The 18,419-nt window shown below is 41.8% G+C and overlaps 1 protein-coding gene and 1 long non-coding RNA gene across 3 annotated transcripts in view; one reads left to right on the forward strand and one right to left on the reverse strand.

Annotated features, from left to right (window-relative positions):
• The window catches only part of PCSK5 (proprotein convertase subtilisin/kexin type 5), a 448,720-nt gene that overhangs the window by 417,366 nt on the left and 12,935 nt on the right, over positions 1–18,419 (forward strand). Inside the window, exons 30-33 of the mRNA XM_075828207.1 lie at positions 1,207–1,424; positions 5,942–6,178; positions 8,358–8,585; positions 13,618–13,795. Coding sequence (XP_075684322.1) covers positions 1,207–1,424; positions 5,942–6,178; positions 8,358–8,585; positions 13,618–13,795 — 861 coding nt within the window. The remainder of the gene's footprint in view (positions 1–1,206; positions 1,425–5,941; positions 6,179–8,357; positions 8,586–13,617; positions 13,796–18,419) is intronic.
• LOC142652564 (uncharacterized) overlaps positions 1–18,419 on the reverse strand; it is a 77,070-nt gene that overhangs the window by 34,737 nt on the left and 23,914 nt on the right. The window contains exons 2-3 of one of the 2 annotated variants that reach the window (XR_012847868.1): positions 7,178–7,232; positions 6,894–7,010 (exon numbers count right to left, since the gene is read on the reverse strand). This is a non-coding gene — a long non-coding RNA (uncharacterized LOC142652564). Of the gene's footprint in view, positions 1–6,872; positions 7,011–7,177; positions 7,233–18,419 lie in introns of both variants that reach the window. The other variant, XR_012847867.1, reaches the window with a different exon arrangement.

Consider the following 18,419-nt stretch of genomic DNA (forward strand, 5'->3'; position numbering starts at 1 on the left):
GGGCGTGTTTACTACTTTTACTAGCTGGGCGCTCTGACGAGAAGTATCATCCACTTCTCTTCAGAACGCCCAGCTTCTGGCAGTGCAGACACAGCCGTGTTCTCGAGAGATCACGCTGTGACGTCACTCACAGGTCCTGCATCGTGTCAGACGAGCGAGGACACATCGGCACCAGAGGCTACAGATGATTCTGCAGCAGCATCGGCGTTTGCAGGTGTCGATGTAGCTACTTACCTGCAAACACCGATGCTGCTGCAGAATCAACTGAAGCCTCTGGTGCCGATGTGTCCTCGCTCGTCCGACATGATGCAGGACCTGTGAGTGACGTCACAGCGTGATCTCTCGAGAACACGGCTGTGTCTGCACTGCCAGAAGCTGGGCGTTCTGAAGAGAAGTGGATGACACTTCTATACACAACGCCCAGCTAGTAAAAGTAGTAAACACGCCCCGATGTACGCACATAATACACGCCCAGTTGGACTTTTACTGTAAACACGCCCAGTTGGACTTTTGCAAGCCTCATTTGCATAAATACAAAAATGGTCATAACTTGGCCAAAAATGCTCGTTTTTTAAAAATAAAAACATTACTGTAATCTACATTACAGCGCCGATCTGCTGCAATAGCAGATAGGGGTTGCAAATTCTGGTGACAGAGCCTCTTTAAGGGTAGGTCTACACGTAGCGTAAATACTTCAGAATTTCCATCCGGATTTTCCATGCGGAAATTTCGCAACGTTTTCGCAAGAGAAATGGTCATGTTGTAGATTGAGAACTTGCACCTCAGGTCAATTTCTGCACATGTTTTTTGACAGGTCTCTCTACCCCAGGCCAGCTGAATGAGGGGCTTATATTTAAAAATAAATAAATATACTGTATATATATTTTTCTTTATTTTTTCCTGCCCTCGGCACTGGACCAAGTGGACATTAGCGTCTTACTGATGTCCATACTGTGTATGGTCATTGTTAATGGGCCCATTAGGTTATACATGATTTCCTTGTGAGCTCAAAAAAGTGTTACTGCAATTATTTTGTAATTCATACAATTGTTTAATTACTAGTAATGGTGGAGACTAAGTGTGTGTGTGTGTGTGTGTGTGTGTGTGTGTGTGTGTGTGTGTGTGTGTGTGTGTATTTTATATATATGTATTTGTTCTTTTTATCAATATTGCAATGTGCTTTCTTTCTCCCCATTATTGGCTCAGAGGTTTCTTTGGCCAAGGCCAGGGATGTACAGAATGTGACGAGGACTGCAGAACATGTGAAAAAACTGCAGATTATTGCTTATCATGCCGCGCTCCTAAAGTACTACAGCAAGCCACGTGTAAGAGTATCTGCTCTGCAAGGTTCACAGACATTAATGGCATCTGCAAACATTGTCCGTCCGACTGTCTGTCATGTGTGGATGAAGAAACTTGCACAGGTACACCAGCTGAATTCTGCTTCCTCTGTTTGATGAATAATGTTGATAGAATAATGTTTACTTCGCCTAACAGTGGCAGCTTGCAGTAAAACTGAATGTGGTTCTAGGTTGCAGGGCATACTACTGCCACACGGCCGCTACGAGTACGGGCAACCTAAAAGTTAATTCAAACTTTGAAGTTCATGGCCACCCTTGATCACCATTTCAGAGGCGTAGCTAGGTTCTCCATCACCCGGGGCAAAGATTCAGTTTGTGCCCCCCCCCTGCCCAACCTCTCTCCTGACATTTCTTTCCCCCTCACCATCTTTTCTTTCTCTACCCATCAATGAGATGTCATTTATTTTTCACCTTTTTTTTATGTAACTCAAGCATAAAACTATTTTACAAGCGATATAGTTACATAAGGGAGTTAACATAACAATAATGTAAAATAAAGTGAATAAAGAGGTCAGTGCCTGACTAAAACAGATTGTATAACTGAGGCTAATTAAACTGTATGGTGACATAATGAACAGCCTCCACTTGTAGATAGTGCCACACAGCCCCCATGTAGATAGTGGAACACAGTCCCCTGTGGATAGTGCCACAAAACTCAGCTTGTACATAGTGCCACAAAATCCCCCCCATAGATAGTGCCACACACCTCCCTTTGTAGATAGTGCCACGCACACCCTCTTGTAGATACTGCCACACATTCTCCCCCATGGGAAATTGCCCTCTTGTAGATAATACCACACAACCCAGAGCACAGGCCGGGGATTCCGCTCCTAGATACTACTGTTCATATATGAACAGTGACGTCACTGATGTCACTGTCGATATATGGACAGTGACATCAGGGGCCACTCCTGGAGTGGAATCGCCTGCCAGAGCGTAGGCAATGGGGATTCCGCTTCAGAGGAGTCACTGACGTCACTGTCCTTATACGGACAGTGACGTCAAGGGCTTTCCCGGGCACAGCTCATAAAGTAGCTCTGTGCCCGGGGAGTCCTCGGCGAGTGGAGGAGCTCACTCTGCTCCTCCACTCTGAACTAATGCTGAAGCAGGGAGCTGACTGTTCCTTGCTTCAGCATTAGGTTCAACTGTATCTGCGTCCTGAGTATGCAGATACAGTTGACTGCGGGACATAAGCCAGGTCGTCTGGGATGGTTAGGAGGTATGATTCCTCTCCTGAAAGAGGAGCCCATGGCGTCACTGTCCATGTATGGATAGTGACGTCAGAGGGGATTCTGCTCCAGAAGGAGTATTTAATTGTATCTGCGCCTGGCCCGGCGCCCCCTCTACCTTCTCTCCCAGTTGCGCCTCTGACCTCTTTCATTTGGTTTTTAATCTAAAAGATCCAGAATTCTGTGGTGATTCATTCTAATATATCGTTATAGCGGAGCTCCATTTTTCTCATACATCAAACAAGAAATTTGGAGTTCTTTGTCAGAAAAACAGTGCTTCGACCACTATAATGATTTATTAAGAAATTTATGAGAACCGAATTTTTGACCTGAAAACAACATGATGGTAAAAGATGGACATTCACTTTAAGGGCTTATTCACACGAACATTGTATACATCCATGTGACGGCCGTTAAAACATCGTCAGTCACACATACAAATGTATTGCAATGGGGCCTTTCACACGGCCGTTGTTTTAACAAACCGTATGAAGGATCCGTTGAAAAATAGAACGTGCTATTTTCTTCAGTTTTCACGGATCCCTCGACAGACTCAAGTCTATGAGGGATCCGTGAAAACTGGTCCCGCAAGAGTGCAACTCCGATGTGAAAAACTGCTGTATTTCACGTCCGAGTTTGCACTCGTTCATGTGAATAAGCCCTAAAACAGACCTGTCAGGTTTTCTATGCTAACCTGTCTGAAGGGATGGGCTAGAAGGGGAGACGTGAAGCTAGTTGATATATAGTTTTCTATGATTGCTGTATTTTTATGTAATAAAATGTTTTGGTGCTGCCCGGTCTCCACTGACTCTGTGAGTCCTGCTTCTCCAGCCTGTCACACACTGTTGATTGACAGCTAAATCTATGTGGGTGGAGGAAGCAGGACTCACAGGCTTTCTCTATGAGTTCTGGCGGCATTCAAACAGCTTTTTACATAAAAATACTTAATGAAATCATAGAAAACTATATATCCTCAAACTCAGCTACTCCCCCTCTATTCTATGTTGTCCCCAGATACACTTGTCATGAGGATCCTTCTTCTATTTAGCCATTTATTAGTTATACTGTCCTACAATAGCTACTTCGGTCTCGTGCAGAACTTTAACTCCTTAACGCCGAAGGACGGATATATCCGTCCTCAGCAGCTGCTAGTTCGCGCAGGAGGACGGATATATCCGTCCTGTGATGGCACGGGTACTGAGACTGTACCCACGCGATCAGCGGCAGGAGCACGGCTGTTATACTCAGCCTGGCTCCTGCTGCAACTGCCGGAATCGAAGCGCGCTCCGATTCCGGCAGTTTAACCCATTAAATGCCGCTGTCAATAGTGACAGCGGCATTTAATGTGTTTGACAGAGGGGGGAGCTCCCTCTGTCACCCGATCGGCGCCCCCGCAAACAAATCGCGGGTCGCCGTCGGGTTTCCATGACAGCCGGGGGTCTAACAAAGACCCCCAGGTCTGTCTTCCGCAACTGCCTGTTAGGCGATGCCAGAGGCATGACCTAATAGGTTGCCTGTCAGTTTTACACTGACAGGCAATAATGCTTTGGTATACGAAGTATACCAAAGCATTATATATGCGATCGGCACATCGCATAGTGAAGTCCCCTGGTGGGACTAAAAAAAAAAATGTAAAACAGTTAAATAAAGTTTGTGAAAAAAAAAAAAGAATAATTACAGTCAAAGTCAAATAAAACTACTTTTTTGGCCCAAAAAGTGGTTTTATTTAGTAAAACGGTCAAAACAAATCACACATACACATATATGGTATCCCCGCGATCGTAACAACTTGACCAATAAAATGAACATATTAATTAAACCGCCGGATGAACAGCGTCCAAAGAAAACGCAAAAAACAACGTCAAAATTCTCTCTTTTCTCCCATTCCCCCCATAAAAAATAAAATAAAAGTTAATCTATAAGTCCTATGTACCCCAAAATAGTACTAATGAAAACTACACATTGTCCCGCAAAAATCAAGCCCACGTACGGCCACATCGACGGAAAAATGAAAACGTTACGGCTCTTGGAATGCGGCGATGCAAAAACAAGTAATTTTTTTCTAAAAGGGTTTTTATTGTGCAAACGTAGGAAAAACATATAAAACCTTTACATATTTGGTATCCCCGTAATCGTGCCGACCCATAGAATAAAGTTAACATGTTATTTACGCTGCATAGTAAACGGCGTAAATTTATAACGTGAAAATTAATGCTGGAATAGCTGCTTATTTTCAATTCTCTCCTAAAATAAAGTTAATAAAAGTTAATCAATATGTTATAAACATCTAAAAATGGTACAATTACAAAATACAACTCGTCCCGCAAAAAACAAGCCCTTACACGGCTATGTCGACGGAATAAAAAAAGAATTACGACTCTTGGAATGCGACCGTGAAAAAACAAAAAATAATCCTTGGTCATTAACGTGCAAAATGGCCCGGTCATTAAGGGGTTAAAATCCTTCAGCATGACTAGGCAGAATTGCTGTTAAAAACTTAAAGAGGAATTCTTATCCTGGACATTTATTTGCATATCCACAGAATATGCCATAAATGTCTGATCTATGCGGGTTCCACCTTTGGGACCCACGCCTATCTCTGATCCCCATTCTTCGCTGTTTCCGTATAGTATATCCAATTCACTTCTATGGGATTTCCGGAAACAGCTGAGTAAAACACGCTCAGCTGTTTCAAAAAAACCTGTTCACCTTGTAAGTCAGTGGCCGGAGCCCAGCGGCAGCGGTAGCAGATAGGATGGGGGGTCAGGGGCTTCCGTTCTAGAGAAAGGTGCAGGTCCTAGAGGTGGGAACCACATATATCGGACATTTATGGTATATCCTGCGGCTATGCCATAATTTTCCAAGATGGGAATAACCATTTAGACCGTTTCAACACGACAGTATTTTGCATCAGTATTTGGAAGCTAAAATTTGGAGTGGGTCCAAAATACAGAAAGAGTAGTAAATCTTTCCATTATACATTTTCTCTGTGGAGGTTCCCCTCCTGGTTTGGATTCTGAAAACGGATACATAAATGCTGACCAAAATATTGTTGTGTGAAAGTGGCCTTAGGTTTCGTTTTCTCTTTATTATAGTCAGAATTTATCTTTAGTATATATTGCTGTATACTCTACTGTATGGTTCTCTAAAAAAGGATTTTTTGGTAATCCCTGGTGTTACTTCTAATAGAGCGAGAGTAACTTGGATGTAATCACAGTTTCTATAGTTGCTTTTCTTGTGGGTTCAACTTTCTTGCCTGTTTAAAGACATTTAGTATTCATTTAATATATTTTATAATTAGAACTTGGTTTTTAATTCTAAGCAAAAATGACAATTGTTCTTTTTTTTCAGCATGCATGCCTGATTATTTACTCCATAAAAACAGATGTCTGAGCTCATGTCCTGATGGATATTTTGGTGAAGATAACAACTGTGTGCCTTGTGATTCCATATGTGCAAAATGCAGTGGACCTGATCCAGATGATTGTGAGAAATGTGTCAGTCCCAAGTTTTTCCTTTATAATGGTGAATGTCTTGGTAACTGCCCACCAGGAACATTCAGTACAACAGGGGAAAGACACTGTCAAGGTATAGTTCATGGAGGGGTGGGTGGGTGTACCTGCGTGTGTGTTTGTCATAGTTGCCAAAATTTGAAAATGTTTTTCAAGGACTCTGGTGATTCGACAAATTAGGGCGTGCCCTACCAAGGGGCGTGTCCTTTCAAGGGCGCGACATTCTCCCCTGAATTTTTGCATACGAATAATGTTTGAGGAATCTCAAAATCGCTATTGAACATATGCTGATTAGTTAAATCTAAGGGATTGATATAAAATAACAGGTAGGATTAAATAAAGGGTACCACGACCCACCAAACCTGAGAATGAAGAGGCCACAGCACTGTATAAACACTGCGGCCACTTCCGTTTTTTCCCTGCACCGCGGCACATCCCTATTAACTTGCCAGTACCCTCACCAATGAGAAAGTCATAAAAACTGTTCTTATGAAGTTTTTTTAATTTCTATAACACATAGGACAGGGGAATAAGGAAAATATTCTCAAATGGGTGAGATTTAGAGGTTGTACAAGATTAGAAAAACATGGCTGCTTTCTTCCAAAAACAGCACCATACCTGTCAACAGGTTACGTGTTGTATTGCAGCTCAGCTCCATTGAAGGGCATGGAAAATGCCAGACCCAACCTTTGGACAAATGTGGCGTTGTTTGTGAAAGAAAGAAACCAATTACTGTTTTAGTTAAAGAATGGAACTTTGTTTCCACTAACCTTTAATGCAGAAAATCCTACCTGGTAACTGACACAACATTGCAATGTGCACAAATGACGAGCAATGCTCGTGGGGGTGGGTTGCATGTGACAGACTTGCAGGACTCAGATTTAGAGGATGGCGCTGAAGTTAACAACCTAGAGGAAAGACAAAAGCAACGTTCAGTGTACAAGGCAGAGAGACAGACTTTTCCTAAAAAAAAGAAAACCCTATCATTGACCCATTAAGCCGGTAACCAGCAGAAAATCCTACCTGGTGATGACACAACATTACAATGTGCACAGGGGACAGGCGCTGTACTTACCGCTGGTGGTGGTTGGTTGCATGTGATCAGGACCGGTCAGAATGATCTTACCAACCTAGAGGAAAGACAAAAACAACATTCCGTGTACAAGGCATCACAGTTAACCCCTCTGCAGCCAGACCTGTGTAAACCCTTCTTCTTACAGTCTATTCCTATCACAGTTAAACCCTCTGCCACCAAGTTGCCCGGCAAGGCACTAGTTGAGGATTTGTTGGGTCATCCCACGCAGTCTGTTTCATTTATTAATTTCATAAACATATGATATGCTTTTATACATGGCCCCAGCAGACAGTATTACACATGATAGGCTTAGATACAGGGCCCCAGGAGGCAGTATCACACATGATAGGCTTAAATACATGGCCCCAGCAGACAGTATTACACATGATAGGCTTAGATACAGGGCCCCAGGAGGCAGTATCACACATGATAGGCTTAAATACATGGCCCCAGCAGGCAGTATCACACATGATAGGCTTTCATACATGCTCAGCAGTCAGTAACACAGATGACAGGCTTAGATACAGGGCCCCAGCAGGCATTATCATACATCATATGCTTTCATACAGATCCCCGGCAGACAGTATCACACATGATATGATATCATACAGGGCCCTAGCAGACCTATCATGCATAGCCTCAGATATACAGCTCAGCAGACAGTATCACACATGATAGGCTTAGATACAGGGCCACAGCAGACAGTATCACACATTATAGGCTTAGATACAGGGACACAGCAGGCAGTATCACACATGATAGGCTTTCATAGAGGGCCCCAGCAGACGTATCATACATGATAGGCTTAGAAACAGGGCCTTAGCAGATATATACTTACCCTACACATTTCTGAGTCGGGTCCTCTTCACCTCCAGGCGCCATTTAGCATCAGGACATAATCTGTGCCGCAATGTCATGATGCTCAACTGCGTCAGGAACCAGCGCTGCATCCAGAGGACCCAATTCAAGAGAGATGAGGATAAGTATATAGCAATGTTACTCCGACAGGGGGCAGAGTTATTGGGACATGCCGGGATTGTCTCTGAATATTCAGACAGTTGGTGTGTGTGCGTGTGTGTGTGTGTGTGTGCGTGTGTGTGTTAGTTTGTTTACATTATTTTGTATTTTATAGTGTATTATTTTGCTTTTTTTTTACATTTTATCTACCTCACATTTTTAGACTGCGACATCAGTTGCAAGACTTGCCATACCTCGGACATTTGTGATGAATGTAAAGAAGGTTTATATAAAATCAGCCAGGGCCAATGTGTTCCACATAAGGTGTGCACACTTTACGAATATCAAGATGAACACGGAGGCTGTGTGCCATGTCATAAGAAATGCTCGCGATGCATGGGGGCCACTGAGCATCATTGCCTGAGCTGCAAAGATCATTCCTTCCTCTTGAGTGAGTCTACATACAATTATAAAAGCAACCTGATTTTTTTTTAATGTTTCATTTTAGATCCATTATTTTTTACAATTATTATACAGTTTTTATAATGCACCTGCATCTATAGTAATATATCCTGTAACCAAATGTAATAAAAATTAATCATATTGGGAATTTAGGATTTATTTTCACGTTGGCAACATATTTAAATCAAAGCTACGGTACTGACAGTGTTTAGAGGAGCAGCAATAGTATTGCATGCTCTGATATTAACCCCTTAGTGACCAGCCCATTTTAGGCCCTAATGACCAAGCTATTTTATTCGTTTTTCTATAGTCGCATTCAAAGAGCTATAACTTTTTTATTTTTTTGTCTACATAGCTGTATGACGACTTGTTTTTTGCGGGATTAGTTGTGCTTTTTAATAGCACCATTTCTGGGTACATATAATTTTTATATTAACTTTTATTAACCTTTTTGGGGGGGATTATAAAAAAACCTGAAATTCCGCCATTGTTCTATGCGTTTTTAAATTGACGCCGTTCACTATGCGACGTAAATAACATGTTACCTTTATTCTATGGGTCGGTATGATTACGGCGATACAACATATGTAGAGGTTTTTTTATGTTTTACGACTTTTGCGCAATAAAAACACTTTTGAACTAAAATTATTTGTTTTTGCATCGTCGCTTTCCAAGAGCCGTAATTTTTTTATTTTTCCATCAATGTAGTGATTTTTTGGGCTTGTTTTCTGCGGGACGAGACGTAGTTTTGAATGGTACTGTTTTGGGGTGCATGGGACTTATTGATTCATTTTTATTATGACTTTTTTGGGGGGCAATGGAAAAAAATTGCAATTTCGCCATGGTTTTTTGCGTTTTTTTTTACGGTGTTCACTTTGCGGTTTAAATTACATATTAACTTTATTAATGGAGTCATTACGGTCGCGGCGATACCACATATGTGTACTTTTTTTTTTTTTTTTACACTTTTACTAAATAAAACCACTTTTTATGGAAAAAAATGGTTTTATTTATTTTTTTACTGTACTTTTTATTAATAATCTTTATTTCACTTTGATGACTGATTTTATTAGTCCCACTAGGGGACTTTACTGTGCGATATTCCGATCGCTGCTATAATGCTCTGGTATACTTAGTATACCAGAGCATTATTGCCTGTCAGTGTAAATCTGACAGGCAATCTGTTAGGACGTGCCTCCGGCGCGTCCTAACAGGCATATGTCCAGGGCAGACCTGGGGGCTTTTATCAGGCCCCCGGCTGCCATGACACCCCATCGGAGACCCGCGATTGCATTCGCGGGCCGCCGATGGGTGACAGAGGGAGCTCACTCCCTCTGTAAACAAAGTTAAATGCCGCGGTCGCTATTGACGGCGGCTTTTAACGGGTTAAACGGCCGCGATCGAAGTAAACTTCGATCGCGGGCGTTGGAGCAGGAGCTCAGCTGTCATCAGACAGCAGAGCCCCGGCTCCTGCCTGCACGGGAGACCCGTGCAGGACTTAGACTAGGCTGACGTGAAAAGGCGTCAGCCTAGCCTAAAGCCCATTAGTGAATCACGTAAAAAGGCGTATTAGTGGTCACTAAGGGGTTAACTACGCATGACGATCGATATTGGCAGCTATGACGCATAGAACTTATTGAGCTATCATAGACTCTATTCCATTGCATTTTTTTTTTTGTACGAAGTATATGTCAAAACAATCAGGCACAAATTGTGCCAAAGTGATCAAAATGACTCATGCGGCATGATACATTTAGCGCCACTCACTAGGCATTTTAGAAACATTTCTCTTCCTCACGCCACCCGATGGCTGGCTTACATTTAATATTGATATTTTGTGGCAAAAAATATTGTACATCATTTGGCACATTTTAGGATTCCTCTTAGCCACATGCTTTTTTCTGGACACTTTGAAATACTGTCAAGAATAGAATAATCAATATACTGTATGTAGTTGGATTGACTTAGAGGATTGAATCTACATTTGTACTGTCACCGGACTCATCGCAAAGTAAATGAAAAATATGCTATTATATTATTAGTGACCGCCCATAGATGTTTTTACGGTGGTCACTAACGGGCTTTATTCCTATGCAGTAGCCTTTTTACGGCACCTTTTTAGCGGGCGGGATCGAATTTAGCATTGATCCCCCCTCCCCGTTTAAAACCTGAAATGCAGCAGTCAATAGCGACCGCCGCATCTAAGTATTTTCAGAGAGAGGGGGCTCCCTCTCTCACACCGCCGGCCACCCGCGATGTGATTACAGAAGTGCCGATGGTTTTTATGGCAGCCGGGGGCCTAACAAAGGTCTGCCTTTAGTGAATACCTGCTAGGCCATGCTAGAGGCATGGCCTAACAGATGCCTGTCAGTTTTACACTGACAGGCAATAATACACTGCAATACAGTAGTATTGCAGTGTATTATAAAAGCGATTAAATGATCGCTTAGTGAAGTCCCCTAGTGGGACTAAAAAAAAAGTTCAAAACAGTTTAAGAAAGTTAATAATAAATAAATAAAAATCCTAAGTAAAAAAAAAAATTGAAAACAGTTACACATATTTGGTATTGCTGCGTCCGTAAGGACGCCAACTATAAAGCTATTACATACACGGTGAACCCTGTAGAAAAAAACAAAAAAAAAGCCAATGCCAGAATTGTGTTTTCTGTTCATCCTGCCTTAAAGAGGCTCTGTCACCACATTATAAGTGGCCTATCTCCTACATAAGGAGATCGGCGCTATAATGTAGGTGACAGCAGTGCTTTTTATTTAGAAAAACTATCTATTTTAAACCACTTTATGAGCGATTTTTAGCTTTATGCTAATGAGTTTCTCAATCGACAACTGGGTGTGTTTTACTATTGACCAAGTGGGCGTTGTACAGAGGAGTGTATGACGCTGACCAATCAGCGTTATACACTTCTCTCCATTCATTTAGGCAGCGCATAGGGATCCTTTTAGATCACTATGTGCTGTATTATACGAACACATTAACGATACTGAAGTGTATAGACAGTGAATAGACATTCCACGGGATGTCTATTCACAATCCCGGCACTTCGTTAACGTTTCTGTGGTAGTTACAGCAGAGCAAGCGTTCCCGAGACATTACGCTGTAAATGACAGGTTACAGCGAGATTACGCTTGCTCTGCTGTAAGTACCACAGAAACATTTACAAAGTACAGGGATTGTGAATAGACATTCCGTGGAATGTCTATTCACTGTCTAAATACTTCAGTATCGTTAATGTGTTAGTAGAATACAGCACATAAGGATCTAGCAGGATCCCTATGCGCTGAGTAAATGAATGAAGAGAAGTGTATGACGCTGATTGGTCAGCGTCATACACTCCTCTGTACATGGTCAATAGTTATTACTAATCAGGTCCCGTTCATGTCTCCGGGACCAGAGGCAGGGGTTAATAGTGCGATGTGGGTGTCAGCGCTATTCTGAGACACCCCATTGCGCTTTTAACCCCCACTGTGAATTCACTGTGGGCGGTTGGGAAGCGGTTAACCCCCAAAAAAGTATGTTCACAGAGCTAGCTTAGTTTCAGCCGTTTTTCGGGCCGTAAAAAACGCATCAATACCTGATGCTTGAAAACAGCTCCGTATTTTACATATGTTTTTTGTTAAGCATGTGAAAATACCCTGGGGGTATGTGCACACACAAAATCAAAAATGTCTGAAAATACGGAGCTGTTTTCAAGGGAAAACAGCTTCTGATTTTCAGAAGTTTTTTTTAGCAAATCGTGTTTTTCGATGCACTTTTTACGACTGTTTTTGGAGCTGTTTTTCTATAGAGTCAATGAAAAACAGCACCAAAAACGGCTCAAGAAGTGACATGCACTTCTTTTTCACGGGCGTCTTTTTACGCACCGTTTTTCCGAAAATGAGGTGTAAAAAACCGCCCCAGACGTAAAAGCTCTTCCTCGCATTACGCGAGGCGTCTTTGACGCTCGTAAATCTTGAGCTGCTCTTCATTGACTTCAATGAAGAACGGCTCAAATTACGTTGCAAAGAAGTGTCCTGCATATAATGTATATAAGTGTCCTGCACTTCTTTGCCGAGGCAGTCATTTTACGCGTCGTCGTTTGACAGGTCGTCTGCACAGTACGTCGGAAAACCCATTCAAATGAATGGGCAGATGTTTGCCGACGTATTGTAGCCCTATTTTCAGACGTAAAACGAGGCATAATACGCCTCGTTTACATCTGAAAATAGGTCGTGTGAACCCAGCCTTACACTCTGAAAAAACTTTTGAAATAAGTCTGCAAACATCTTCCTATAGATTTCAATCGGAAATGCACTGTGTAGTTCATACAAGGTGTATTTGTATGTTGTTGAATTAAAAAACGCCTCGTAAAAATACACTTCATAAAAATAGTCACATGTCACTTCTTAAAACGGTTTACGAGCTGATTTTCCATTCAGGCCCCATGCACACAACCGTAATTTTTATCCAGAGGCTGGAATCAGAGGCTGTTTTGTCTTGAAATAATTTTTATGCTTTACACATATGCTGTGTGAACATACCCCAAGGGGTGTACACAAAATTACACTCCCTACCAAGAGCCCTGTCGAAAGTAATTTATATCCACCGTAAGTTTGTAAGGTATCTTCATAGTGTTTGGAGCGGTTTCACACAGAGTTTAAATACCCTGCTTCCCTTCACACACTCATAAAATAAAATGATAAAACTCTGGCTCCCAGCAACCACTAGGAGAAGCTCACCACATAAAAATCTCTATGTACTGAGCTCCCCCCAGTGGCAGCTGCAGGCAAATGCTAAGACTGTGTGTTGTGAAGCAGAAGTTCAATGTAGGTCCCCCTCTCACCAGGGGCCCCATAGCAATCGCATAATCTGCCTCTATAGAAGGTATGTCACTGTAAACGATGATATGAACTTATTGAAGGGAATAAATGTTAAAGATTGATAATGGTTTAATTCAAGTTCCTCATGATAAAAGCCAGGAACTATCATCAGCTGTATCTAATGTCTGGATTTTTCCGATTCCTCAGATGCCTCCTGTGTGGACACCTGTCCTGATGGATATTATGCTGAAGATGATGAAAGGCGTTGTAACCCCTGCCATAGCACCTGTAAAACTTGCACTGGGAGGCGCAGCATTAACTGCCTGACTTGTAAAGTGGAATCGTACATGCAGGATCACAGCTGTGTACAACATTGTATCATAGGGTAAGAAATCAAGATATAAGGGAGGACCACAAGGAATAAGTGAGGACCCCATTGTCAAGAGGAACGGTAACACCCAGTTGGCAATTTATTCATACATTTCCAATAGGAAGAACAGAGGAACGGAATACAGAATTGTTATTACATGAATGAAAATACAGTACTGTGCAAAAGTTTTAGGCAGTTGTGGAAAAATGCTGCAAAGTAAGAATGCTTTCCAAACTAGAATTGTTAATAGTTTTTTTTTTTTTATCAATTAACAAAATACAAAGTGAATGAGCAGAAAGGATATCTAAATCAAATCAATATTTGGTGTGACCACCCTTTGCCTTCAAAACAGCATAAATTCTTCTAGGTACACTTACACACAGTTTTTGAAGGAACTCGGAAGAGCGGTTGTTCCAAACATCTTGGAGGACTAACCACAGGTGTTCTGTAGATGTAGGCTTCCTTAAATCTCTTCATGTAATCCCAGACAGACTCGATGATGTTGAGATCAGGGCTCTGTGTGGACATATCATCACTTTCAGGCTCTTTGATCTTCTTTACGCTGAAGATAGTTTTTAATGACATTGACTGTATGTTTTGTGGTCGTTGTCCTGCTGCAGAATGAATTTGTAGCCAATCAGATGCCTCCCTAGTGGTATTGCATGATGGATAAGTATCTGCCTGTATTTCTCAGCATTGAGGACACTATTAATCCTGACCAAATCCCAAACTCCATTTGCTGAAATGCAGCCCCAAGCTTGCAAGGAACCTCCACCATGCTTCACTGTTGTCTGCAGACACACATTTTTGTACCGCTCTCCAGCCCTTCGGCAAACAAACTGCCTTCTGTTACAGCCAAATATTTCAAATTTTGACTTATCAGGCCAAAACTTCTGCTGCCATTTTTCTGCAGCCCAATTTCTATGTTTTCGTGTATAGTTGAGTCGCTTGGCCTTGTTTCCAAGTCAAAGGTATGGCTTTTTGGCCGCAATTCTTCCATGAAGACCACTTCTGGCCAGACATCTCCGAATAGTAGATGGGTGTACCTGAGTCTCACTGGTTTCTGACAGTTCTGAGCTGATGGCACTGCTGGACATCTTTCGATTTAGAAGGGAAGTAAGCATGATTCATCTTTGATCTGCTGCACTAGTTTCATTGGCTGACCACTGTGTCTACGGTACTTAACGTTGCCCGTTTATTTGTGCTTCTTCAAACGATCTTGAAATGCACATCTTGAAACCCCAGTCGGCTTTGAAATCTTTACCTGGGAGAGAACTTGCGGATGCAGTATAACTACCTTTTGTCTTGTTACTGTGCTCACTCTTGCCAAGGTGGAGCTGTGACATGAAACTGTCTTCCACAACTTCACCTTTGTAGCAGAGTTTGGCTGCTCCTCACCCAGTTTTAAGACTCCTACACTGCTGTTTCTGTTATGACTCATGACTGTGACTATTGATGACTGTATTTTCAACCCACTGTAACGTCTATGGCCGGGGGTCGTCGTTCAGACTTACCCCTTGACGGCCCCGGCAATGGACATCTCACTTCACAGCGTCAGCTCCCTCCAGGGAGACGCCGGCACTCACTTCCGGGTCCTCAGACTAATTCCCGCAGGGCGCGCGAGCCCGCGCGTGCACGGCCTTAAAGGGCCAGTACGCGTCCAGCTGTCACCCATCAAGTATTTGCCCAAATGGCTGCTGGACTATAATAAGGGGCTCTGCCCACTGGTTCCTTGCCTGAGCGTTGTTGTATACCTAAGTTTGTCTTGCAAATGGTCCCCCAGTGTTTTCCAGTTCCCAGTGTTACCCGTTCCTGCTGCCTGTACCCTGTATCCCGTGCTATCGTATCTACAGTGAAAGTCAAGTCGAGACTTCCGCTGCATCCACGGTGTCACCTGCTGTGAAAGTCAAGACGCTACTGTCTACATTGCCTCAGGTTCTGAACTATAGACATTGTTTTGTACCTTGTTGGCCAGCTGCTACCCCGCTACACGGTACGGCCCAGTGGGTCCACACCCCGCGCCGTGACACCTACATATGAAAATGATGATCATTATCACCTGTTTGGTATAATTGGTTAATCATACGACTGACTATAATCCTATGAAATCCATAACTTTGTGCAAGTGTACCTAGATGAATTGATGCTGTTTTGAAGGCAAAGTGTGGTCACACCAAGTATTGATTTAATTTAGATTTCTCTTCCGTTCATTCACTTTGTATTTTGTTAATTTATAAAAAAAACTATCAACACTTCTATTTTTTAAAGCATTCTTACTTTGCAACATTTTTACGCAACTACCTAAAACTTTTGCACAGTACTGTAATTATTTACTAAAACAGGCATGTCAGGAGAGCAGATAGGTCCTCTTTAAGAGCTAATACAATTGTACATAGGGGCATAAATATTAGAGTAAGGTACACATGATTGAAAGATATGAAATGTAGGTAGAGAGCACAGGGAAGTCTCTGTGTATACTTGTATACAGGTTGGGTGATGGGGGAAGTTAAACAGTTATCTCCATAATGGCTGCCTATGGATACAACTTCCTGTCACCATGTATAATTGGAAGAGCAGCTTTTGAGTCCAAACTGCTACCCAGTGAAATAAAGTGCAGACTACGAGAAAGGGAACATTCATAAACACATTTAAGTTTTACTATTTAGGTGAAAGTTTGCAAAACATATGGATAGAGAGAGAGAGAGAGAGAGAGAGAGAGATATCTATATGGATTATAGGAGGTCAAATACAGTACTTTGCTGGTCACTATTATACTTCTTGTAGTTTTTAATGACATAGTTATCCAGTAACTATAGTTATCCAGTATCCCATACGTTGCTCCGTTCCACCATTGAATCCAAGAAAAACAACCTTCATGTGTGCTGACACAGTATTATGCTCCCTGTGAATTGGATTTCAGCCATAAGGCTATGTTAACACAAGGCGGATAGCCTGCGTAAAAGCACACAGCGTATCCTCCCTGGTCGCGGCAGAAAATTCCGGCTGAAAAACCGCACCAAATTGTGGTGCAGTTTTTCGGCCGGAATGTCCGCTGTGGAAATCCTGCAGTGAAAAAAAAAAGGATCTGGGATGACATTTCATCTTATTTGACCGCTACAGCCTGTGATTGGCTGCAGCCGTCACATGGGATGAAACGTCATCACAGGAGGCCGGGCAGGACGAAGAAGCACATAATTGTGGGTAAGATTTGCGACTTTTGCGGCGGAATCGCAGCTTTGCCGCCACAAGAATCGCAACATCTTCTATTTGTTGTGGGTTTTACCCCCCCCCCCCCCCCATTGAATTAAATGGGGAGAATTAGCAACACAAAATCAATACAATTGACATGCTGTAGATTAAAAAAACTAACCGCAGGTCAATTGCGTTTTTTTTCTGCTTATCATTTATGCAGCGTGTGGATGAGATTTGTTCAAAATCATCCCCTCTGCTGCACTGTATTATGCTGCAGATTTTCCGTAACGAAATCCGTTGTGGAAAATCCACAGTATTTACTCTACGTGTGAACTTACCCTTAAAGTAAATGCTGCCACATTGTAGTACCCATTTAACATAACAGATGCTGCTGATACAATGACTTTGACTGTATGCTGCTTAAAGGGATATTCTAGTTCTAGCAAATAGATTTTATTCATTGTAAAATGAAAGTTATAAAATTTTCCACTATACTTTCTGTATTAATTCCTCTGCTTGCTGTCATTCAAGAAGAACCTTGCTTACTTCCATGGATAAAAACTTGTCCTGGTCGTGTGATGTTCACACAGCTGTGACAGTACAGTTATTACAGATCTGATTTGTAATGAGTCATGTGCCTGTGTGATCATCACATGACCAGAACAGATTGTTATCTACTGGAAATAACAATGATGATTTTCATTGAATGACAGCAAGCAGAGAGCTTGAAAACTGTGAAAAATTGACAGACAGTATATTAGAAAACTGGTGAACTTTGCATTATATAATGAATAGTGTTTATTTGCTGAAAAGAGAACACACCTTTAATGGCTTTGTCCATCTACGCAACTAATTTTTTTTGTCTCAATCTGTATCTAAAATAAAAAATGAAAACTTCTTTGCTATAGCTCTTTTTTCCAAATTTCCGCTCGTTTTTTTTTGTTACAGTTCCTATGCAGTCATAGTTCCTTTTATCTGTCCCATATTTCTTGCTAATCTTTAAAATGCCTTGAAGGAACAGTAGGGTTCAGGTGGAAGGGAGTGCAGGATCAGACTACGCAGCGTTTGGTTGTAGTCTGTTACCATGGAGATGCATAGGTCTGTATAAGAGTAGTGAAAACAAAAAAATTTGAATCAAGACCTGTTGCAAAGTTGCTTAATTTTTTTATTGTAATGGTGTACATAGCCTTTAAAGAAATAGGATTTGAGCCTTAACAGCTTGATGAATTGTTGGCATTGCCCTGGTCTCTATGTTTGATTTAGAATTGTAGGTTCCATATCAGCAAAGGACATTGGTTATCCTTCAGGCAGTTTAGTCAAATCAGTTCTTTCATTTTACTTCACAATTAAAATGATGTAAAAGTCAGAGTGGTGTCTTCCTGATATATCTTTCTGTGCGTATTTCATTTATCTCTCACGTCACATTCACTCTTACTTTACACTAGTC

The sequence above is a fragment of the Rhinoderma darwinii genome, chromosome 1 (genome assembly GCF_050947455.1).
Source record: "Rhinoderma darwinii isolate aRhiDar2 chromosome 1, aRhiDar2.hap1, whole genome shotgun sequence".
Lineage (NCBI taxonomy): Eukaryota > Metazoa > Chordata > Amphibia > Anura > Rhinodermatidae > Rhinoderma > Rhinoderma darwinii.